General features: G+C 45.4%; 1 protein-coding gene across 3 annotated transcripts; it reads right to left on the reverse strand.

Moving 5' to 3' along the window:
* Positions 1-1,000: 1,000 nt before the first annotated feature.
* Positions 1,001-24,291, reverse strand: STX4 (syntaxin 4). 3 transcript variants are annotated; one of them, XR_011964504.1, is made up of 15 exons: positions 24,054-24,291; positions 17,998-19,955; positions 17,037-17,509; positions 16,715-16,816; positions 16,419-16,518; positions 16,153-16,227; positions 15,979-16,049; positions 14,766-14,874; positions 14,469-14,545; positions 13,973-14,110; positions 13,031-13,141; positions 12,838-12,939; positions 10,849-11,015; positions 9,540-10,326; positions 1,001-3,576 (listed from the first exon to the last, which is right to left on the reverse strand). XR_011964504.1 is itself a non-coding variant. In XM_072597510.1 (14 exons), exons 4-13 carry the CDS (start codon positions 17,064-17,066, stop codon positions 12,859-12,861), a joined length of 894 nt encoding a protein of 297 aa, XP_072453611.1. In that variant the 5' UTR covers positions 17,067-17,509; positions 17,998-18,075; positions 18,513-19,955; positions 24,054-24,289; the 3' UTR covers positions 12,104-12,565; positions 12,838-12,858. The 3 variants fall into 3 exon arrangements, 2 of the variants coding, with proteins under 2 accessions (XP_072453611.1, XP_072453610.1); XM_072597510.1 differs by lacking the exons at positions 1,001-3,576; positions 9,540-10,326; positions 10,849-11,015 and adding an exon at positions 12,104-12,565 and having other exon boundaries at positions 17,998-18,075; positions 18,513-19,955; positions 24,054-24,289; XM_072597509.1 differs by lacking the exons at positions 1,001-3,576; positions 9,540-10,326; positions 10,849-11,015 and adding an exon at positions 12,104-12,565 and having other exon boundaries at positions 24,054-24,289.
* Between the last annotated feature and the right edge of the window lie 809 nt (positions 24,292-25,100).

Consider the following 25,100-nt stretch of genomic DNA (forward strand, 5'->3'; position numbering starts at 1 on the left):
AGGATGAGATACAAGTCTACTCTGATGAACGGGCTACATTTCCTTGCAGCTCAGCTAGTGTCTTGTTCCCAGACTCCCTACAGGCCCCTTCAAACCCTCTGCAGCTTTCCTGGGCAGAGCCTTCAAAAGAAAATCTATTACATTTAAGAGGCCAGGGGACAGAAGTGCCTCAGATCTGGTCCCCATCTGAAGGCCTCACTGCAGCTCGTGAGGTTCAGCCACAAGGGCTGGTCTCTCTTGATCTCCAAGGTACTTACCTGTAGTAGCTGCTTTCCACTTATTCAGAGGTGAAGCTATACTCATCCTCATCAGACTCTGCTGAGGAAGCTGGCAGCCTCTGAGTGGGAGCCAGCCAGGGACACCTGCAGACGTTTTCAGTTGGTTCCAGCTGAGGGCCATGCTCCACTCCAGCCCGCCAGTCATTCTGAATGTTGTGAGCTAAAGATGCTGCCACTTCTATTACAGAGCTGGCAGAGGCCCCTAATATACTTGGATGACAGTTGCGTGGTCCAGCCTTCTAAGAGGCCAGGGCAGGTGCTGAAGCTGTCTGCCCTGCAAGGGATTCATGCAGAGAGTACAGGTGCCATTGGGCCAGAGGGCACAAACCATATTAAAAGGGGAGGTACCCACAGACTTCATTTTTGGCTATGTCAGTCCCCTCACCCACCATTTCAGAAGATAAGGGAATATTGAGAAGAGAGAACTGTGATAGGGAGGAAATAAGGGGGACATCTGGATCCTGTGACAAACCCATCCCCTCCCCCCCAGATTAGATAGGTGTCACAACCTGATTTAGTGGAGAAAGCACTGGCTTGGGAGTGAAGTGAAAGAACCTGTACTAATTCTACATTCAGAACACTGCAATGTGACACTCCATAACCCAGCCTCAGTCTTCTAATCTATAAAATAAAAAGCTCTCATGTTCTATGCCACCTGGAAAACTCGAGTTAGATATGGGATCAAGATCCTTGAGTGGATGAGGTATTGGGAACAGGACCAGTAAAGGAAGGAAACAAACATTTATTAAGCACTTACTCTGTGCCAGGTACTGGGCTAAATGCTTTACAGAGGTCTGACTTTTTTGTTGTTGTTTAGTAATTTTTCAGTCATATCTGACTCTTGTGTGACTCCATTTGTTTTCTTGGGGTTTTTTTGCAAGGATATTGAAGTGATTTGCCACTTTCTTCTCCAACTCATTTTTACGTATGAGGAAACTGAGACAAACAGGGTTAAGTAACTTGTCCAGGATCACACAGCTAGTAAGTATCTAAAGCCAGATTTGAACTCAGAAAGATGAATGAATCTTCTTGACTCGAGGCCCAGCACTCTACCCACTTTGCCACTTAGGCTGCCCAAAAATGTCTCATTAGATCCTCACAATACAGGGAGTTAGATACTATTGTCCTCATTTTAGATTTGAGAAACCTGAGACAGACAGAGGTTAAAGTGACTTGCTCAAGGTCATACAGCTAGTAAGTGTCTGAGATCAAATTTGAGTCCTCTTGACTCCAGGTCCAACACTCTATCTACTGTGCCACCTATCAACTTCTGGGGAAAGAGGAGAATATCAGGAAGACAAGATTCTAAGGGAGGGTACAAAGGCAAGGGAGAAAGCTCCGGATGTCTGGGTCCCAAGTAGGGTTATCACTAGGTTGGTGTAAGAGCAACCATGCTAGCACACAGAGTGGCTGCTAGCATAGGTTCTTTGATCTACTTTTCTAAAGGAAAGATAGCTTTAAAGGAGTTAATAATCTTACTTTAATTAACAGACAGATAAGTAGTTCAAGAAAGAATCCAATGGACTAATGCAACCACCTACATACAACACTAAACACTAAACCAGAAAAGCACCAACATCTGAGTAGTGGGGGGAGGGAGGCTCTTAAAAAACAGCTACGCATAGTCCTGCCCAGGGAATCAAAAGGTCCTTCTCATGAGCACGCCCCCAAAGCACAATGCCAGCGACTCCACCCCTGATTGGCTCAGAGCCAGAAGGCACAAAAGAAACCTATGTGACCCAGCACAGCTGTGAATTATCAGGGTTCAAAGGAGATTAATCTTTCATATGTTTACAATTTAGCTTGAGCCTGGGAAACTGAACTCCAAAAAGAAAACAACAAAAATCCCACCTTGCTTGTGCTTACAGTTGGGTCCCAATGGAAACAGATTAGCAAATCTTTGCTCTTCTCATTTGGGACAAGGATATAATATTCTCTGTAAACTCATATGCAGTATGACCCAGACATCTGGTGTTCCCAGCCCAGCTTCTCTACCTAAACCCAGCATCTTAGCCCTTCTACCTGGTCTAATTCTACTATTCTGGGCCATTTTGTGGCATTCCTTGGATTCCTCCAGAGATGCTTTCCTGCTCACTTATCTAAGAAACTTAAACAAGTTAAGAATGTGCCTAGCTCTTATTCTTCTCCCAGGACTTAAGTGTTCTGTCTCCTATCAGAACTCAAGCATTCTGTTGTCTAGCCCTAGCTTTTCTCTTGGTACCTAGGCATCTTGTCTTACAGACCAGCCCCATCATGCCAAGTAACCTGTTGCTCAGTCATGTCCAACTCTTCCTGACCTCATTTGGGGTTTTCTTGGCAAAGATACTGTAGTGGTTTGCCATTTCCTTCTCCAGCTCATCTGACAGATGAGGAAACTGAAGCAAACAAGGTTAAGTGACTTGCCCAGGGTCACAGAGCAAGTGTCTGAGGCTGACTTTGAATTTGGGTCTTCCTGACTCCAGGCCCAATGCTCTATCCACTGCACCACTTAGCTGCCCTTTCCTGTTGCTCAGAACATGCTCCCCATACAGGACCTAGGTATCTTGTCCCCTAGCCCTAGCTCCCCTCCCAAGACCCAGGCATCTGTCTCTCAATTCCCATAACCCAGAAAACTTCCACCTTCCTAGGGCAGCAGCAGGGACACATGCAGAGAACACATGTGAAACTATAGTGGAAAGGGTAAAACTAGATTTACTGTCAGAAGAAATGCAACTTACTACTCAAATGAGTATACTACCTACTCAAATGAGCAAGCTTTACCTCCCTGAGGTCCCCACCTGAAAAATAAAGGAATTGGAATATATAATCATGAAGGTCACTTTCATCTCTAACTCCCAACATCTTTGCCTCGATAGCCTGAAGCCTGAGTCTACCTGGGTTCCTTTCACTTAGCCCATAGCTTCTAAGGAGCCTTCCCTAGTTTCATGTAGTATGTTAGGACTATGGAAGGGCCCCTTAGGTGAGAACCTCAGGGCTCAGTTACAAGAGCAACCACCTGCTTCATTTCTCTGTAAGGCTGGGGTCACTGCTGCACTATTGAGAGGGCTGGAGAAAGTAAGGCATGGTTTAGAAAAGGGATAGAGTCATGAATCAAAAAGTGTCAGAGCTGGAAGGGGCATCAACTGTTGAAGGCTTCTCATGTTCTAGCTGGGGAAATTACATTGAGAAAGGAAGGAATTACTTATATAAGTTCATGCTGCAGATTTAGCTTGACCCTTTGTTGTGGTTACCTCAATGAGAAGAGGAGGGCAGCTAGCCATGTCTTCCAGATTCAGTTAGCTCCAGGAAAGAAGCAACACTAAGCAACAACAAAAAGAAAGAAAAAATATAGAATTTAGAGCTAAAAGGGACCTCAGAGTTTATCTAATCCAAACCTTTTATTTATTTGAAATTTCATTAGATAAAAATAAGGCATTATCACAGAAATTAGAGATTAACTAATTCAAGAAACCCCAGACTGTCTTCCCTCTACTTGTCAAGATCCAGAAAGCCCCTAAGGGATTAATCTTTAGCTTCTAACAAAGGGTTATCCTGTCCCTTACATCAGATCTATAATGGGGTCACGCTGGGCCTGGACATCAGTATTATAATAGGGCTTTCCTTGTCCTAAGCACAATTTGTTGTAGAAGTGGTTTGAGGTTTAGCTACCTCTATTATGTGGCTCCAGAACTTGTGGACAAAGCAGAGCTTTAACTTTTATGTGGTTAAGGGTGCTTTGCCCCGGGGGAGCCCATTTCCAGAAGTACTAGCTTCCTCTCAAAGAAACCATGCTTTTACTTGGAAGCCACCATTCCTGCACCTCCATCTCCTACTCCTCTGTTAATAATGGCACCAGTATTTTAGAGGGTGCTTTATCCAGGGACAGGGGCCTTCTTCCCTTTGATAGTCACCCAATGTCCCAATGCCACGCTTCAGTGTTTTCTGTCAGCCTCAGTGCCCCAAAGCCACCTAGCCCCTCCCCTTCAACACTGCAGGAACAAAGACTATGTAATTTTCCCTGTATGACTGTATCCAGAGTCAGGCTCTTCTCTGTACTGTTACTATTTCTTACGCCTCCAAATTGTTCTTGTCCCAAGTGAAAAAAAATGTCTCTGTCAGGATGTGTTAAACAGGTAGGGTTGGGGCTGCCACTTAGTAATGGACTTTGCACAGAGTCAGTATTTGATGAACTGAATGGAAGTTTAAAATGTGCTTTAGAAATGTCCTTGGGCTATGATGAGTTTCATAATTGCCTTTTTAAAGAAAAGATTCTGTTCTATAGGATACACAAGTCCCTTTCTAGTACCTTGGATACCAGCCCTCTATTGGAGTATAACAAATGAGAGAGAATGCTTGAAGTTTCATAGTTTCAGTAAATTCAGAACTGAAACTACTTAGAAAGACTTGAAAGATCAACATCCCAGCTAAAGTGGCTGGTTCCCAAAATATATTCTGCTCCTTCCAGGCTCCTTACATTCATCTCGGATATTCTCCTCACCTAGAATACAGTCCTATCCAACTTACACCAGATAAAAGTTTTTTCTTTTAAGTCTCAGCTCATGTCACCTCTACCACAAAGCTTTCCCTAATTCCATCCCATGCTCAAGATGAGAGTTATCTTCTTCTCATTATTCAATAGTACTTTGACTATATATCTTTTTTCCTTAAGTTCCTTATATTCATACTTATCCATGCATATGTTGTATTCCTCCTCCCCTACCCACTACTGTAATCTCTTGAGGGCAAAGAATATGTAATTTTTAAATTTCTGTACCCCATCCTGGTATAGAAATGTGCATGTAAGTGCTTAATAGATGTTTATTGAATTTAAGATAGAAGTAGAGTTTTGCCCTTGCTTTGACTTCACAACTTCTCTCTGTCATCATTTCTTATCCCTCTTCTTCATTCCCTGCTGGCTTTTCTTCCTCCCCCACTCCCAAATCCACCAAGCTCTGAAAATTCATCTCTCTTTTTCGTGATGCAAATCTGCTATGTCAGTCAAGCTGATTTCTTACTGGCTCACTACACACACACACACACACACACACACACACACACACACACACACACACACACACACACACACACACACACACACACACACACACACACACACACACACTTTAGATCAGGATGCTCTTTCTATCTCTACAATGCCCTCCCTCCTCCTCTTGGCCTATATAAATCTTGCCCATTCGTTAAGATCCAGCACAAAGTGCACTGACAGCAGGAAACCTCTCTAATTCTAGCCCATGCTGAGCCTCTCTTACTCTAAATTCCCTCAGTGCTCGTGTACATTCTGCCTCTCAGTATCCTAGACTTGTTGATCTACTTATCACTTTGGAATTGTCCTCTTGTCATCCTCAGCTTACTCTAAACTACTTTGGGGCAGGAAGCAGATGCTTTCCTCTTCAGAGGCAGGGTAGTGGAGTAAAAAGAGTGATAGACTTATAGTGAGTAGAACTGTATTGGGATCCCAGCTTCAACTCTTGCTACCTGTGTGAACTATGGGCAAGTGATGCAACCTACCTAGCTACCTAGGCCTCAGCTCCCTTATCTCAAAAATGGGTTTGTGAGGAAGGGGGAAAGCTGAAAAGAACACCTGTGCTACTCATGTTATAAGAAAAGTATTTTGTAAATCTTAAAATGCCATAGAAATGTTATTATTACATGCCTCTATCTCAACGTCCCCAAGAGCACCTACCAATCATTTATTGTGTGCAAAAGCACTTTAGGAATGACAGAAAAATAAGATATGTTCCCTGCCTCAAAGAGCTTACAATCTAATTAAGGACCTCCATTCATATGGCTAACATTCTAGGTCAAGCCCTGTTCTCATCACATGTAACCTGGGCATTTAATCTCCTAATTCTACCTGCTTCCAAGCTACCTTTCCAATCTATTCTCTACACAACTGCCAAAATTATCTTCCTAAAGTACAGGTCTGACCATATCACTACCTCACTCAATCTTTGGTGGCTCTTTATAGCTTTTAAAATAAATCACAAAATTATCTTGGCAATTGAAGTCTTTCACAATCTGGCTCCAATTTACCTCTCCAGGCTTATTTCACATTATTCTCCACCAATGCTACATTCCAGCCAAACTGGCCTCCTTGATATTTCCTCAGTTCAACATCCACAATCCTGATTCATTTCCTTTGCACTTTGACCCCCCACGTCTAGAAAGTACTGCTTCCTCACACCCACTTCTTAGAATTCATTTATTTCTTCAAGCCCCAACTCTGGTACCAGTTCTTCAGATGAGCCTTTCTTAGTTTTCAGTATTCTCTCTCTCCTCAGTTTATCTGGCCCTTAGTTATCTGTGTGAACATCGTATCCACAGGTAGAACTAAACTCCTTCAAGGCAAGGATTGTATTGTCTCTGTATTCCCAGCACCCTAACACAGTGCCTTGCACACAACAGGCACCTAATAATAAATGCTTGCCAAATTGAATTAAATGGTGTAACTAACAGTGCCAGACATGTGACAAGTGGGGATATAAGAGTAAGAAGCTGTGAGTGGCTCCAGTGGATGGTGAGCTCAAGATGTCAGCCATGTGATGTGGCAATCACAAAAACTTATTCCATCTTGGGCTGTCTTAATAGGAGTATAGTGTCTCTAATTGTTCCTTTTGTCTCCTTGGCTGGCTTCTCACGTTTCCTCACATGCACCCGCTCACATCAACTTCCCCAAGTCTGGTTTCCTACTGCGTGCTTTCTCAAAGGTTAACAATGACTTAATCAATAACCAAAACCAATAGTCCTCATCCTTGATCTTTCTATAGCAAGTGATACTGTTAACCTCTCTCTCCTGCTGGATTCTCTCTCCTCCTTTGACTTCAAAGATACCACATTGCCTGGCTATCTTCTTCTGAATATACCCTCTACCCTCCCACCTCCACAGATTAGCTTATGTCGTTCTCTCAACCAGTAGGGCTATCCCTCAAGCTTGCCTGTTGAATAATGCCTACTCAGCCTTTAAAGTTCAGTTCAGAATACCAGCTCCTCTATAAAGCCTTCCTTGTACAATCTCATCTGTAATGACCCCACTAGACCTCACAAAGTGTTGTATTCTTGCAACTTGTGGCAGCATTGTTGTTCAGCTGAGTCCGACTCATTACCCTGTGGGCTATACTGTCCATGGGGTTTTCTTGGTAAAGAATGGAGTGGTTTGCTATTTCCTTCTCAGAGGTTAAATTACTTGTCCAGAGTCACATAGCTAGCAAGTGTCTGAGGCCACATTCCAGGTCCAGCTCTCTATCCACTAAGCCACCTAGCTTGTTACAATACTTAGCACATATTACACTGTATTAAAAATTTTATTATGGACCAGATTTATGACTTTATCCTTTTAGGGAACCCCCAGTGAGAAAACTCCCTCTATCAATGTAGATTAGCAACTTTATGGTGTTAGAGTTTCATGGGGGCACAGAAAAGTTAAATAACTTGCCTTGGGTCACAGAACCACTATGTGTCAGTAGGTGACTTCCTAACTCAAAGGCCTGGTCTCTAGAGATGCTTCTCCTTTACATGAATAGCAAAGAAAACAGAGTAATAATATAACATGCCTCTCCTAAACCTTGAATTCACTCTTCCCCAAATACATACATACTCATTTGGAAGAATGGCTCTTTATAGGAATCATGTGTGGGTGATCCACATGAGGTACACATGTCACCAAATCAATTGTGTTAGGAAGTATGGAACATGGTGACCAGGGGATGGATGTCTTGAGTGATGTCATCTTGCTTTTCTCTACCAGATCTTCTCCCATCTGCATTGCTCTCCAGTCCAGCTGACCATCAATTCTGACATTTTTCAGAGTCACCTCATACCCTGTCTAAAATTCATTATAAATATTGTGGTTGTTGTGCATCTTTCACCAGATCTTTTAGGTGCCTCTACCAATCACTGCAGAATTTTAGTATCATGGTGCATTATAGTTTTCCAGATATGAGTCACATCCCAGCCTTATTAAACTGTAAACTGACTGAAAAGGCAGAAACTGACATGTCCAGTCTGTATATTGCTTTATCACCTTTTAGGGTTCTGCAAACAGTAAATAATATTTGTGGAATGAAAATAAAATATGAGACAGCACAGGGTTTATTCATAGAAATGAGTTTAGCTTCAGACTGGTGTGTGAAGTTTTGTTGAAATCAGAAAGAAATGGTTTCAAATTTCAACTCAGAAATCTGTGATTATGGGTAAATCACTTAAATACTCATTCTTAGTTTCTTCATCTGTAAAATGGGGATAACAAAAATGATATTAATAACGACAATAGTTAACATCCATATAGTGCTTGAAGGTTTGCAAAGAACTTCACAAATATAATCTCATTTGATCCTCAAAACAACCCTGAGAGGTCAGTGCTATTATCATCCCCATTACAGATGAGGAACTGAAGTTAAGAGAGGGTAACTTACTTTGTACAGTTATAAATGTGTGAGGCAGGATTCAAATTGAAGTCTTCCTGACTCTTAAGTCCACTACTTTATCCTTTGGGCCATCTAGTACCTATCTCAGAGGTTTGCTATAGAGCTCAAATGGAATAATGTGTTTAAAAATGTGCAAAATGCTTTATGTGCTATGTAAATTATTGCCATCATTATTATTCTCAAGGATTTCCACCAAAAAACTGGAGAAGAAACACAAATAATACCAAGTAACCAATAATCAAAAGAAATTGCAATGCCTTTGGAATACCGAGTGGGACACTATAGAGGTACACGGGGTGTCAAGCAGGAAAGAGGAGGCTACTCTCTCCCCTTTGTAGGAAAAGCACCATGGCTCCCCTAGGCATGGCCTACATGTCAGCAAGTAGTTATGTTTGTCAGCCCTGGGCCAAGGGACAAAGATTCCAGTGGCTTCCTTCTGTGTCTAAATCATTGCTACAACAACCGGGGCAGCTAGGTGGTACAGCGGATAGAGCACCAGTGCAGGAGTCACGAGGACCTGAGTTCAAATCTCATCTCAGACACGTGACACTCACTAACTGTGTGACTTTGGGCAAGTCACTTAACCCCAATCGCTTCATGCTAGGTCATCTCCAGTCATCCTGATGAATATCTGATCACTGGATTCAGATGGCTCTGGAGGAGAAGTGAGGTTGGTGACCTGCACAGCCCTCCCTCACTCAAAACAAAGTCAATTGCAAGTCATGTCATCATTTCTCTGATGGCATGGTCTTCTTTGGCAATGAAGGACAAACACACACACATTACTACAACTGCCTAGCAGGTCATCATTACCAGTGAAGAAGTCCTGGTTTCATACCTTCAAATGCAATTGGGTCTTCCCACCCTGGCCCAGACTCATGCAACCAAAGTCAAAGGTGTGGTACCATGTCGAAGATTTCTGGTCCAGGATCATGATACTGGATCTCTCTGGGACCTCAAAAGTCACAAGCACATGGACATTAGTGACACTGAAGGATATTCCTGTGCAACTCATGGGCCTGAAGTGACTGCTGTTCCCCCTCCCTCCCTGTGCTTCAAGCAACATCAGGTTTCAGTATCCTCTGTCTCAGGACAGCTATCTAAGCAGGCTCCTTTCTGATCCCACAGGCCACCAGGAGAAGCACTCTTCATTCCTCAAACACACAATCTACAGCTCGGTGCAGTACTTCTCTTCATGGGTCTTTGAGGCTCAGTGGAGTGTAAAGTGGTACCACAGTTGAGAAAATCATGCCTGGCAAGGTTCAGAGGTTTTCTGTCAAGATTTTGAAGTCTGTGATTGGTTCCCGAAGGGAAAACGAGTTTGCAAATTCCCATCGTTGCCCCCCAACTACCTCCTCTAGTTATCATGGTACACTCCATAGTAGGGACTCCTGAAACCACTAAGAGATAGAGAGTTGCAGGGGGAGTCTACAGAATTATGGGCCATCCACCTGCGTCCAGGTCCTCCTGAGAAAGGTAAATACATAGTGTGTGAGGCATGACTTCATCCAGTGTGGTCAAGCAGAGGTTCAGTGCAATGACAAATGACAGGCCGCCACCCAGTTGCAGGCAGGTGACATAGTAGGTCCCCAAAGGTCTGGATCAAAGCCCAGTAGGTGCCCGTGCTGTAATTCAAAGGAAGAGAGAAGAAAGCCTGGGCTAAAGTAGCAGAGGACACGATAATTCGTTGGAGGTAGAGACTGGAGGGGGAAGAAAAGTCGGAAAGCTCAGCTGCCCTGCCCTAGGGAGCCCTACACCCTCCAGCAGAACCCATGCACACATCTTGTCTTTCTACTTCCTAGTACCTACACCTGTCCCCCATACTCTGTGTCCATACAGCTCCAACTAGTTTGACTCCAGCTCCCTCCTTGAGTTGGGCAGCCTGTTCCAGGGCTTAGCACAGTGTCTGGCACATAATAGGCATTTAATAAATATATATCGATTGTTCCACAGCCTTCTCAGCCTCCACCACAAAGACCCGTGCTACAACCTTGCCTTCGGGCGACCTAAGTGTCTCTTTTCCTGAAGCACCCAACAACGCCTAACGAAGGATCCAAGTATCCTTTCCTCTGCTTATCGGGGGAGTTGTGTCCCTTCCCCGCCCCAGCTCTCTCCCCGGGGACCCAGGATTGGGGCCCCTCACCTACCTGTCCACGGGACTTGCAATCTAGCCAGAGAGGTCCGGTGGGGATCCGACTGCGGAGAGGTAGGTAGAGGTGGTAGGACTGGAAGTCTGCAGCAGCTCTCTACTTGGTCACGCCCCCAATAGGTTTCTCCATCTAATCCCGAGTCTTTTGATCTCTGATCCCGCCTCCTGCCAATCACGGCCAGGCACTGCGGTTCCCTGAGACCGTTCTTTCTCGCTCAGCTCCCGACTCCCCCATCCTTTACTGAATGGGACTCAACCCAGAGGCTCCGCCCACCTCTGGATCCCAGGCCCAATCCTCATGCAGTTCCGCTTTGGCCACGCCCATCCCGGGAAACGGATCTAAGTGCAGATCCCAGTGGTTTCCTGGCTCAGACCCCGCAGCTGCTTCTGCCGTCCTATCCTAGCTTTAGACCTCAGGCCCCTAAGTACCACAGCTCGGCCACGCCGGCAGCCTCCTGCAAGACCCAGTCTAGGCCCCCAGTCCTCTCTCTTTCCGGGTTCACCTCCCAACCCAGGTCCAGGGGCCGGGGCAGGGAGCTGGTCAACTTAGTGACCTCCGGGGCCTGCCCCTGGTCAGCGCCTTCCCCTGAAGCTGGGTGGCACTGCGGGTGGCCCAGAGGAATGTGCAGGGTTAGCGGCAGGAGTGGCCTGGAGGTGGGGAGAGGAGATGGGATCCAGGTAGCCGGGGATATCCACCCGCCTTCCAGGAACTTTGCCCCTCCCTGAAAACCCTGACATGCCAGCTCAAACTTCTCCTACCTCGATCAAAAGATAGAATCGTCATGACCCCAACCCGTTGCTAGGTTCTGGGCCCCTGTCCAGCACAGCAACCCGGACTATAGACACACTGACTCTGCCCGGTCCTCACCACCTCTCTCACCTGCAGTTCGGCCCAAACCACCGATTTCTGGTCTGCCCTGGAGCAGGCTCCGGAAGTACAGAGAGAGCTAAGGGGCTCCTCCCCGCCCCTCAGCAGGAGCTGAGCCTAAAGACTACAGCTCTTTTTACCCCCCTGTTTAGGTCCCACCTCCACCCATCGAATAAGCAAAATGGACCTGGGGAAGGTCACCAGGACAGAATCAGGTTGACCTCTGGTTATATCTATACCTATATACCTGGTATGTATCAGGGGAAAAATACCTGGAGTCTGGTCTGAATACTGGCTTGAGAGTGAAAGAAAAAGTAAAAGAAGGGGAAAAGTGTCATTTTGGTTCTAAGAAGTCCCAGGGACTACAAAAATCAAACACATACAGTCATAATACACTGTTTTAACTTTATTTCTTGCAAAATTTTGTCCCAGATGATGCCAGGACCTAGGCCCAGCAAGGGTCAAGCCCTGCTCCTGCCCTCACTCTGAGGCTTCCCCACCCCATTTAACCACCTGGTAGTCACCCTGAAGGGTAGGAGTGGGGGGACAGAAAGGGCTGGAATAGGATTCTAGGGATGCAGGAGTGAAGCTCAGGTGGCTGAAGGGGAAAATAAAATGAGGGTGCAGAGGGCAGGAGACCTGTGGAGGGTAGAACCAGGGATCAAATGGGCTCCAGGTGCCACCCATCTTCCTCCCACTCCACTTCTCCCCTCCAAGGAAAAACATCTGCCTCCTTTGCCAGCTGGGCCTCCTAACTGTGCTTTTGGGGGGGTATCAGAAGGAGGCAGTGCTGTTGACCTCCTTCCTAGGTTCCATGAATCCCCCAAAGTCAGGTCTCCCCCCTCACCTGTAAGGGAAAGGAGGGAGAGGAGGATCAGAGGGAGAAAGTGGGGGGTGGGGAAATTCCAGGTTTCTGGGAATTGGAGAATTAGCAGGAGTTGCTAAGCAAGGGACTCCAAGAAAAAAAAAAAGACTTGGATTCAGGGTAAAGGGTTATTTTGGGGTAGAAGTCCTGGATTAGGATGCCTGGGTTCCAAAAGGGGTAAGTGCAGGAGCTTTTGGGAGAAAAAAGAAGGGAAGGGACAGTTCACCAGTTCTCAGGTATGTAAAGGTGCTCACCTCAGCTGATGAAGGCTGCTATTAGGTTCCTACGCTGAGACCAATGATTAAAGCAAGGATGAGGACGGCAATAACGACACAAATAGCGATCCCCACCTTTTTCTGAAGGAGAAGAGAGGGAGCTTAGGACCTGGCCCATGGCCAGCAGGTACGGGAGGAGATTCCTGTTGCTGATAAAAGTGCCTTCTCTCACCTTCCTGGCCTTTTTCTGACTCTCCAGTGCAGACTTGACATGCTCCTGACCTCGCTCCACAAAGTCGGCTGAACTGAGAATGTTCTTCTCAATTCTGTTAATCATCTCCCCCTAGGGAGGGAAGAGGAAGGTCAGGGTTTAAGAAGGAGCCAGAGCTGAGGAGAAGAGACCAAAGCAGACTGAGATCAAGTCCAGTCTCCTACTCTGGCATTCAAGGTCTTCCACACTCTGGGCCTAAATTACCTTATCTCTTATGTACAACACAGGAGACTCTTCCCAGGTGTTCAAACTGTTTTCCCCTTATCTGTTACTGCCACCTCCAGATCAACATCCTCCTTATTCTTTTCAACACAGCCTCAATGCCACATTTTTCATGAAGTCTTCTCTGATTTTGCTGTCCCCTACCCCAAGCCAGAATTTGATGGTGCCTCCTCCAAAAACCTTCCTTAATGTCATATCTCCCTAACCACTCCCCCACTCCCATGAAAGTGACCTCTCCTAACATTTCCTTTGTATACCTCCCGCATTCTATCTTAACAAAATTATTTGTGTACATGTCCTTCTGCCCATTAGATGGTACGCTCTTTAACAGTAGGGTATTGATCAGATCCATCTTAGTATCTACAGCACTCAGCTCAGCACCTCCCCCTTGGCTGGTCCTTAATGTGTGTCTAATTTGTAAGTCCCTGCCGGGAAAAGGGAGTAAAATGAACACCTCTCTATCCCCCAAGGGGTACCATGCACGTATTTAGCACATAGCTTAATGAATTAGGTGGGTGGGGAAAGAGACTAGGAAGTCACCTAAAGATGGGTAGATAGGAGGAAAAGAGTTTTAAAAGACGGCAGGGTTTTGAAAAAAGGCAAAGCTATGAGGCAGTGAGGTCATGGAAAGGTGGAGCCTTAACTCTACTGAGGACTAGCAGGAAGCTTGTAGTTTCCTACCTGCATCTCCACTTCAGTGGCCAGAAAGGTGAAGATTTCATGGAGTTCTCGGATGCTTCGTTCAAGCTGCTGGATTTCCCCATGTCGGGTGGAGATTTCATTCAATGCCTGCCGTGTCATTTGTGTGTCCTTCAGGATCTAGGTCAAGGAAGAAGGGAGGCATGCTTATAAATATCATCCCATCCCCCAAAGCGCTCCATCCCTAGGGTGAAATCCTTGGAGCTCTAGAGGTCCAGTGAAATAGGGGACAGGGATCTATACACACACTACCCATACTCCAACCCATGATGCTGTATGAATGAGTGGACTAAGACAAAGGAGAGGGTAAAGCCAGGTAGGAAGTAGGAAGACTCAAGCAGGAGATTCTCGTTAACCTCAGAGAAATGAAGTTTTTTTTCACAGCAGGTTTACTCTGGCAGGGGAGGAGAGTACCAACAAAACCTACCCAGAAGAAATTTGGGTTGAGGGTCAGGGTTTGAATATTTGACAGACTCACATTGGACACAAACACTTCACTTTGTCCGCTTTCCAGCATCTGTTCCAGCTCTTCTTCTGACACCATTCCAGCATTGGCTAGGAAGAGGAGGGGAGGAGGGGGGAAAGATCATGCCCTTACTTAAAGGCTCAGCCTTCTGACTGACCATTTTAGATCCAAGGCTTCATGTATTGTTCCCATTTAAACCCTGGGCTGCCCCCAAACCTGCCCTTTTAATTCCAAGGGTACCACTCCCTCCATAGCTTAGTGTGCCCTCACCCTTTCCATCTCCCTTCACCCCCACTCCCCAGTGCTCACTGATTTTTAGCTGCCTCTGGATCCGTTCTACATTCTTTTCCCGATATTCTGACTGCATTGTATTACATTTGTTGATGAGCTCAACAAATTGTTGGGATAAGATTCCATGCTGTGGGTAGAAGAGTATAGGAGAACACAGGATAGAATGTCAGTTAAGGAAGGCATAGTGGGAATCAGAAGACTGTGCTCTGGTCAGACTACTCTCATCACTACCCTCCAAATAAGCCCGCTCACTTCATACCTGGACTACTGCAACCATTTTCTAAAGATTATCTCTGTTTCAGTTTCTGCCTTTCTCACCAATGCATCCCACACAAGCAGTCAGATTAATCCTTCCCAAAAGTCCAGCTATCATCTGATTCCACAGCTCAAGAACCTCCTTCAATGACCGTTCATTGCTTTCAAGATAAAGTAAACAATCCTCAGTCTAGAATTTAAATTCTTCCATGATCTAGGTCCAACCTACTTTTTTCAGCTGTATCTTCTACCCATTCCCAAAACTAACCTTCTACTTCAGACAAAGTGTTCAACTTAACTGTTCCCTGAACAAGGTAGGGGTACTCCTGACAGCACATTTACAAACTTTGTTCCCCGACTAGTTTGCCATCCTACACCTCTCATTTGTCTAAGTCCATTCTTTTCATGGTCCAACTCAAGCTCTCCTCTCCTATCCTGATCGACACAGCCAACAAAGAAGTCTTTACAGCATTTAACCACTTAGACATTCAACATATCTATAGCTCTGTGTGGTTCTCAATTTGACACTCGTCATTTAAAATCGCAAGCAGCCCCACCACAAGGCATTAAGAATTCCCCCCTCTCCCAAACCCCACCCCTTCCCCAGAGCTCAGCCTTCAGGAAACATTTATTGAAAGGTCAAGATTCTGCAGAGAACACTCTACACAACAACAAGGAAAAGACAAATAATTTTGTCTTTGAACCCCGATCAAAGCAAAGAACCACGAAGAAGCAATTTACACAACTTCTGAGAGATGATGGACTCAAGGTGCAGAATGAGACTTTTTTTTTTAACATGGTCAATATAAGAATTTGTTTTCCTTGACTATGTATACGTGTTACAAGGATTTTGTTTTTCTTTGTTCCTCCCTCCCCCAACAGGAAGGAGGCAGGAGGAAAAAAATAGATTTTTGTTAATTGAAAAAAAAATTAATTAAAAAAATTAATGCTAGGGTTCTGGAAAGGACCGACGCACCTGGGTCTTTCTCATCCTTATGTTGACAGAATTACAGTTTTCATCTGCTTCCTCCTTCTGGGGATCAATGGCTGTTAAAGGACAAAGGAGGGATAGGGCAATGGGCTTAGGGGACCTGCCTCTAGCCTCAGGTTTCTTCCCAGAACCCTGGCAGAACAGCCAACCAGCACTTACCTTTCAGCTGAGTCCGAATCTCCTTCCCCAATTGTTTGATCTCTTCTCTGAGGTTTTGGAGATCTTGCTTCATGCCTGAATTGGAGGCAAGGGTGGGAATCGGAGAAAAGCATGATTTCAAGACAGCTCCAATAATAGCGGTCCAGGAGACTGCGCGGACTTTGCGTCCCCCTGGGAAAGCCGTCCCACTAGGGCAGGTGGGGTACTACAAAGCCCAGAATCCCTAGGGAACACGGAGTGAGCATGCGCCCTTGGCCCTCACTCACTCTCCTCAGGAAGAGGCGTGGCGAGGATGGTGATCTGCTGCTTCTCCAGTTCCTTGACTTTGTTCTCCAATCTCCCCATGGTTTGTCGGATGCCCCGGACCTGGGAAAGAGGGAGCAGGACGAGGAGCAATGGGGACCGCGCTCATCCCCCCACGCTAGCTTCCAGTCTTCGAGCATCCTCTGCTTCCCCACCCCCTCCAAACTCAGGCATTCCAACTTCCCTGAGAATCCTCCGGGAAGCCTCTCCACCCCGTGCCACCGCACAGCACCTCCTGGCGCCCTCTCCCCACCTTTACCTTCTGGAAGAATTCCTCGTCGGGGTTCCCCAACTTGGCAGTGCCCGGATGCACGACCAGGGCCACTCGCTCTTTCTCCTCCTCATCAGAGCTGTCATCCCCCTATTGAGGTCTGGGGTTACTGATGGGAGCTTCTGCCCAGCCCCCTCACCCACAGTCTACACTCGCTCATCCTCGTGTGGGGCGTCCCCCCCTCTAGATGCCAAAAGTCAGGTGCCCTGGAACCCCGGTGGTACGGATGCCGCTCGGGTTCGGGATGCTGCCCACTGCTTTTCCCACCGGCATCTCAGCGTCAGGTCGCTGGCTTCCACCTAGGTCTTACCTGTCTCAGCTCGTGGGTCCGGTCCCGCATGCTGACCCGGTTTTTCCCCACGCCACCCCCCCGCACCTGGTGGGGGTCTTACGGATTGGTCCAAACCTCAAGGCCTCCAAAGTTCCCACTGTAAAACACTGACCCCTCCACCACCACCCCCCCTCTTCTCCAACCCGCCCCTGCGACCCCCTTCAAGTCCCCAATACCCCAGGCTCCGCCCCCCTCCACCTCCTGTAGCCAATGGGAAGAATCCGGCTACTGGGACCCCTCAACGTTCCACAGGTTGTAATTCCCTCCTCCTCCCAATCCTACAACTCCAGCCCCTCCCCCTCCGGCGAGGGATCTGCACATGCGTGCAGAGACAGTTGTCTCCTCGCCCTCAGGAAAGACGGAAACGGGAAGCGGCAGCTGCAACCTGAACGGAAGTGAGGCTGCCAGGACTCAAGGATGCTTCGCCCCTACCGGAAGCTAGGTGGAAGGATCTCACCACCGGACGTGAAGTTCCAAGACGGGGGAGGGAAGGAGATAAATAAACGTCATCCAAACGTCACCCGCCAGTCCTCTCCCTGCTCACATCACCCCACGGCCCCCACTCTCGCCACCTTAAGTGACCTACTCCGGCCCCTCCCCACCACCTCCTCACTCTCTTAAACTCTCAGGTCACGTGAACCCCATAACCTTCCGTGACCTCCTCACTCCTTTTAAGTCATCCCTGTTATCCGGGATTCGAGGAGCTTGGCCAGGTTTAGATCAGGATTCTGCCCCCCCCTCCCCCCCGCGCTCCCCGACCACCTAATGGATAAACCCAAAGCTCGAGGGGGCGGGCGTTCTAAATCTGGAAATCACAGCACGTGACCTTCACCTCCCCCCTCCCTTCTCCCCCCTCCCCCCTCCCTTCCGCCCCGCCCCCGAGCTCCTCTGCCCCCCCCTTCCGGAGAAGCCCAGAGAAGGGGGGGTCCCCAGCGCGTACCGGCCCGGAGTCCTGGGCTCGTCAGGCCGGTTTTCGGCTGCTCCCCCATTTGTGACATATCGTGACCTTACGACATATCTGCAGAAAGTGGGTTCTCTACGTCCGACGCCCCGCCCGGAGGCGTGAGGAACAGGACGGCTCGCCATTTAGTACTTGACTCGGTCGAGGGCAGAAGGCAGCCCTGAATCCTGCCCCTCTGCCGGCCCCCTCAGGCTGCCGCCCTCCCTTCGACATCCCTGTGAGCCTGCCCCGCGCCCACCCCGCTCCTGGCGTGGCTCGTGCGTGGCTCCTCCGCCAGAGGCCGGGGCGAGCCAGAGCGCTGTGGCGCCTCCTCTCCATCCCGACCCCTCAGCCCGGTCCTTAGTGACGATCTTGACTCGCTCCGACCAGATACCCCCCACTGCTCTTAGATGTAGGGCTGCACAGGGCTGGACCTGTGCTTTCAGTGATGGAGCGGCTAAAACAGGTAAAGACGCCGGACCGGCATCCAATCCGCAGTAACTGGGTTATCTTACCGTAGCGGGGCCAGGCTCCGGGGAGTTCTCAGCTGGTCTCGTCTCTGATGCTTCCGCAGGTCCCTGAAGACCGCGGCAGCCGAGGGCGAGTGCTGGGAAGGCTTGCAGTCTGGGCTGGCCGACCGCAGGACACCTGTGGGGCGAGTTAGGATGGCGGTGGTACTTCCTACGGAGCAGGACCGAGACGGTGCTGGCAAAATACAGTGTGTCCACTGTGCTGATCAGACCAGCAGGTCCACGCGGTCCACCGCAGGTAAGGCACGAACTCCTGTGAACGTCTGGAGTGGAGATGTCTCCAAATATCCTCATTTCACGTTTGAACTTCTGCAATTCTGCTCCGCTCATAGAGCACGGCACGCCCATGGGTACATGCACATCATGTCGGACAGTCCTGTGCCAATGGCTTGCATGTCTGATAATCGGTACCAAAGTTCTACAGAGACACCTTGGGCTGTGGCACTTCTTTTGACCCCCGTATGAATGCTTGCCTTATAGGAGTTCTCAGTAAAATAGTCCTTTAGCAAAGGTATATTTGGTATTTGAATGATTTCAATTCAGCCTATCAGAGTTGCACTCTGCAACAGAGTTGGAGTGCTTGGTCATTCTTCTTGAGAAAGGACCTCCGTAGCTGGTACCTTATCTTGCCAGGTGATCTTCTGAATCTTTCTAAGACAGTTCAAATGGAATTGATTCAGTTTTCTGGCAGTTCATCTGCGTGTCCATTCAAGATAAGTATACTGCCAAGATAAGGGAAATTATACACAGCATTCAAAATTTCTCTATTTGCTGTAACCCATGGTTCCATGTATGAATGGTATGGTGCTGATTAGTAGAGAACCTCTATTTTTTTGGTATTAATTGTCAGGCCAAAATTAGCACAGGAGGCAAAGAATGGATCCATACTGGGTTGCGTCTCAGAGGCTGCCTTGAGTGCGCAAGCATCTGCAAACAAAAAGACTCACATCAGCTCTCCCTCCACTTTAGTTTTGGCTTATAACTTTCAACTTTAGTAACTTCAGTGCAATAACTGAATTTGGTGCTGTTTTTCATCTTTGTTGAAGGTGTCTAACAACATCGAGGAAAATGTTATGCTAAAAAGCATGGGAGTAAGCACACAGCTCTGTTTCATTCCACTGATGACCGGAAAACTGTGAGAGGATCATCCATTTTCCAGAACCTGTGTAGGAATACCATCGAAACAAGTGTACAATACTAATGAACTTTTCTGGGCAACCAGACTCCAACACGATCTTCCATAACATCTCATGGTTGACAGTATCAAAGGCCTTGGTTGGATTGATGAATGTTATGTATAGATCTCTGTTCTGCTCCTATTTCTTCCAGAGCTGTTGGGCAGCAAACACCGTATCAATTATTCCTCAGCCCTTTCTGAAGCCATACTGGCTCTTGAGTAGATTACCATCCTCCAGAGAAAGGATCAGCCTATGAAGGAGCACACACAAGAATCTTGTTAGCAAGGACTAAGAAAGAGACCCCCTTGTAATTGTCACAGAACAACCTATTTCGTTTTTCTTTTTTTCCTTTGTCTGTCTTTTTAAAAAATTTATTAATTTATTTGTTTTCAGTTTTCTACAATCACTTCCATATATCTTAGATTTTTTCCTCCTTCCTCCCCATCCTTTCCTGCTCCCTCCTCCTCCCTAACCAAGACAGTGTGCAATCTTGTATAGGTTCTATAATACATTGTTGTTAAATACATTTTCACCTTAGTCATGTTGCATAGAAGAATTAAAATGAATGGGAGAAACTATGAAAACAAAACAAAACATAATACAAGAGAAAATGGTCTACTTTATTCTGCAATCCAGTTCTTACTCTGGATGTGGAAGGCATTTTGCCTTGAGTTCACTGGGAGTTTTTTAGGTCCTTGCATTTCTATGAATCAGAAATTCCTTTTTCTTGATAGAGATGGACAATGGAGGCATCTTTGATCTCTTGGGGAATAACATCTTTTTGCCATATGATCCAGAAGATTTTTAGTCAGTTTTTGCATGAACACTAACCCTTTGCCTTGTAGATTTCTGCTGGAATGGAATCAGCACCTGTCACTTTGCCCACACAAGAGGAGCCTAATGGCATTCAACTGCTTTTTCAGTTGGAAGTTTAGCTAAAGAGGTGTTGACTTCAACCTGTGTTATATCACCAATGGCTTCAGCATTGGTGACATTCTGTTGAGAATAGTATGGAAGTGGTCAACTATATTGATAATGCATTTTTGCTTATTGTTAACATAATTTTGTTTCTTAATGGGAAGCTCTTTCCCACCCATTAATGGGCCTGCCCATTAAGGGGAGTTTGATTTGGAAAGATTTGTGGGAAGACCCACATCTTTTGTTTATTTTCTAATGAGACACTGGTTATCAAAGGGTGTGATGCCCTCTGGCTCTAAAAAGTGTATAAAGACTCTGAGGTGAGGTTTTACTTTGGAGTTTAGTCTTGGAAGAAGGTTTTGGTGCCAGACGAGACTTTGGGAAGCCACTAAGCAGCCCCCTAGCTTTGAAAATCCAGATATTGGTGCTTCTCTCTGGTAACCATGTATGCATGTAATAGTCAGACAATTGGATCTGTCTGTTGATCTATGATGTATATATTGCTTATGTCAGATAGTTGGAAGTCACATCTGTTGATTTTCATTTCTCTGTATTTTCTCTGAAGTTTAGGGTTCTGACTTTTTTCCCCTGAACTAATTGAATGATACTTGTGCTTAATTAAAGTCATTGTTGACCCCTCACAAGTTGCCTTTCCTTTTAGAAAAGCAGATCTCAGAACCTGTAATAGCAAGCCCCCCATGTATGTCAAGGTGCTTTCTGCTACATCAACCCATCTCTCCAGGATCATGTCCTTATCACTGATTAGTGTGGCTCCATCAACACTGAGTAGCTGAGATGCATCAAAGATCTTTGATCCATAAATAGCCTTAAGGGCATTGTAGAAGTGCTTTAAATTGTTACTATTAAAATAAAACTGAATCACTTCTGTCTTCTCACTGATCCAAGAATCCTGCATCTCTCTAAGCTTCTTTTGCACTTTGCTCTTGATGAAATTTTAAAACTGCCTTCCTAGAACTGGGAGAACTGTCCTGTTGTTAAACATTGTGGAATTCTCATTTTTTATATAGTAGTTTCTGAATTTCCCCATGATTTTCATCAAACCAATCCTGATGTTTGCAAGTGTTTTGACCCAAAGGAGCAAATGTGATGCTGTTCACCAAAACTCTGAAAGTTGCCCACTCATTTTCTGCTCCATTGTTGCCAACCATGGATAGGGATGAAGACTAAACCCATGATTGCATTGCTGTGGGAAATTCCCTGATGAGGAAACCCCCTCTACCAATTCCAGTAGGCACCTTTAATGTAGTACAGAGTTGACTAGACTACTGGGAGATTAAGTAATTTGCCCAGAGTCATAAAACCAGTATGTGTCACAGGTAAGATTTAAACCCAAGTCCTCCTGGTTGGAAAGACCAGCTCCCTATCCACAAGACCCTGCTATCTCTCTCACACATGTGCACAGATTTAGAGCTAGAAGGAACTCAAAGATCACCTATGCTAACCTTCTTATTTTTCAGTTGAGAAAAAAAATTTTCAAATGGCTTTTTTCAAAGTCACATAGTTAGGAAGTAACTAAACCAGAATTCAAACCCATGTCTTTTGATTGCAGGTATCAACACACATACTAAAAAGAAGGTATATGTGTATTAACCAGACATATACCCATATAAATACATGTATATGTGTGTATCTTATAAATATGTGTATGTATGTATATGCCAGGCAGTGCTTAGGCCAGATGACATTTAGGAAATTGCATAGTCCTGTGAGTATATCCTAAGTGCTCACTGCTTCGAAAGATGATCTCTTTAATACCAATATTCTTGGGGTGGTGCCTTGTGTTTGTGAACCATGGAACACCACAATTTCAGAATCAATATTACAGATGACTTAAAGGGAAAAGGGAAGTGAACTGTAGTATGTTACCAAGAACAATATATGTTATAAAAGACACCAGGGGATGACAACTAAATGCACCCTATCATATCTGCCATCTGTCCCAATGTTTACTCTCATTTTCCTGTTATTAAAATGGAAGCAATAGTAGGACATACCTAGCAGTGAGTCTTCACAGAACTATTTCAAAACATCTGTTGTAATAAAGGTTGATTAGGGGAACCCACAATTATTATTATTAACAGCAACAATAATAGAGAATACTCAGTGTTAATGGAGAAAACCAAGCTGATTTAAACTACTATACATTTATATTACGTAACCTCAACTGGGCATTCACTGCTATTCAGCTTTACCTCTACTGACTCACACAATGTCAATATAAAATCATGTCTTCCCTCCAGATCTCAGTTCCGCCTTCCCCACTTAGCATATGACTGCTAAAGGAGTTGAATCATATCAGTCTTAAAATTCTTGGTATAAAGGAAACAAGAAACAAGAGGAAGTTACATCTAAATGGAAGATAAATCCCAGTACACCTTGAAGAGGCAAAGAAAGGAGTTGCTCTTATAGTATAGCCAATGGTAGCAACATTGTTATTGTTCAGTCATATCTGACTCTTTGTGACCCCACTTGGGGTTTTCTTGTAAAAGATACTGGAATGATTTGACATTTCCTTCTCCAGCTCATTCATAGATGTGGAAACTGAGGCAAATAGGATTAAGTGGCACCTAGTTAAGTATCTAAGGTTAGGTTTGAACCCAGGAAGATGATTATTTCTTCTTTCTAACTTCAGGCTCAACCATCCAGCTGCACCCCCATCCCATCTAAGAAATGCTGTTTCATGGGATATTTGGTCATCTGGTATTACAGTACTGATAAGTGTTTGTAAAAAGACCACCATGAAAATAATTGTAGCTTTTGGACCAATATTGATTGTTGAGGATGAAGAGGTAGGTAGAGAAATTCTATAAAAACATTGATAAGGTCCTCCAAAGTAAAGCAGCATATATTTTGATGCTTAATAACTTCAATAAAAGTGAAAAAAGTGAAGATAAAATGTAAATGAGAAAGCAGATTTTAAGAAAAAGGGATGAGAGAAGTCAAAGACTTGTAAATTTCACAGAACCCTCATGCCTTTATCTCACAAACATTTTCTTCAAGAAAAGACATAGTAAGGTTCTACACATGGTGAGCAACAAATAACATTGCAAAAAATGAAATAGATTTTATGCTAATGGACAGAAAAATGCATTAGTGGTGTAAAATTATCTTGGATCAGTTATTTGTGTACAATCAGATATGTTAAGCAAAGGTCAAAATTATTAAAAAGTAAAGAGAACAATAATGAAAAAGTATGAGTTCCTATTTAAACAACTCAATCCTAGATTATTTAAACAAATAATCAGCAATGAAAATTGGGAAATGGGGATCCAAAATGACATTGATACCAATGAAAATTTCTTTTATACAGAAGACTAATGACTGTGGCTATTTTCACAATAAAAAGACCCAAAGGAGCTTAATTTAGTAAACAATGTTTAATGCTTCATTTAGTAAACATTTTACTTACTTGCCAAGTTGAGAGAGATGGGGGCCAAAGGCAACTTCTTCATTTGCCAAAGGCAAATTAGACTACAAATTTTTTCAAAAGGGGGCAGATCCAAGATGACAGAGTAGAAGGACAGACCTGTAGAAGCTCTCCCCGCATAGCCCATAAAATACCTGTAAAAAATGACCCTAAGCAAATTCTAGAGAAGCAGAAACCACAAAACAACAGAGTGAAAGAGATTTCCAGCCCAAGACAGCCTGGAATGCTAACAGGAAAGATCTATTGCACCAGCTCGGAGTAGAGCACAGCCCAGTCTGGGTCACAAGGCAAGGACAAAACTAGAGCAGGCTCCAGGGTGCAGAATCATGTGTAGCAGCTGCAGTTCCCAGATTTCTCAACTCACAAACGTCAAAGATAGCTTCAAAAGTCAATGAGAAAGCTCTTTCCCCTGTGTGAGAGGGGAGCATGGTCTGGCCCCAGCACTAGCCCCTAGATGGCAGCAGCCACTGTGCAGCAGTGTCCACTTTTGGAGCCCTCAGCCTAAAGACCCTGGGGACACTGAGCTGCTGATCTGAGTCTCAGTTCTGAGTGGCAGTCCTGGGGTGAGGAGGAGCACTGACATGGTGGAGCTGGTGGAGGCTCTGGAGAGGGAATCCTACTCACAGATCCTGGGCAGAAAAGAGTGCTTGTAGTTGCTCACAGACCAGAGAACAGGTTAGGAGAGGAGTAAACTCCTCTTCCTTGATTGTACCATCTTGGAGGCCCTGAGAACTTACAGGTCCCTAGAGTATAACCTCCATTTGACAAAGGACTCAAAAGTCAAGTAACTGGCTGGGAAAATGCCCCAAAGGGAAAAATAATACTATAGAAGGTTACTTTCTTGCTGTAAAGGTATTTTCTTCCTTCCTTTCAGATGAGGAAGAACAAAGCATACCATCCGAGGAAGACCTAAAAGTCAAGGCTTCCAAAACCTCCAAAAAAATATGCAGTGGTCTCAGGCCGTGGAAGAACTAAAAAAGGATTTTGAAAATCAAGTAAGAGAGGTGGAGGAAAAATTGGGAAGAGAAA

Source organism: Notamacropus eugenii, chromosome 3 (genome assembly GCF_028372415.1).
Source record: "Notamacropus eugenii isolate mMacEug1 chromosome 3, mMacEug1.pri_v2, whole genome shotgun sequence".
In the NCBI taxonomy this organism is placed as follows: domain Eukaryota; kingdom Metazoa; phylum Chordata; class Mammalia; order Diprotodontia; family Macropodidae; genus Notamacropus; species Notamacropus eugenii.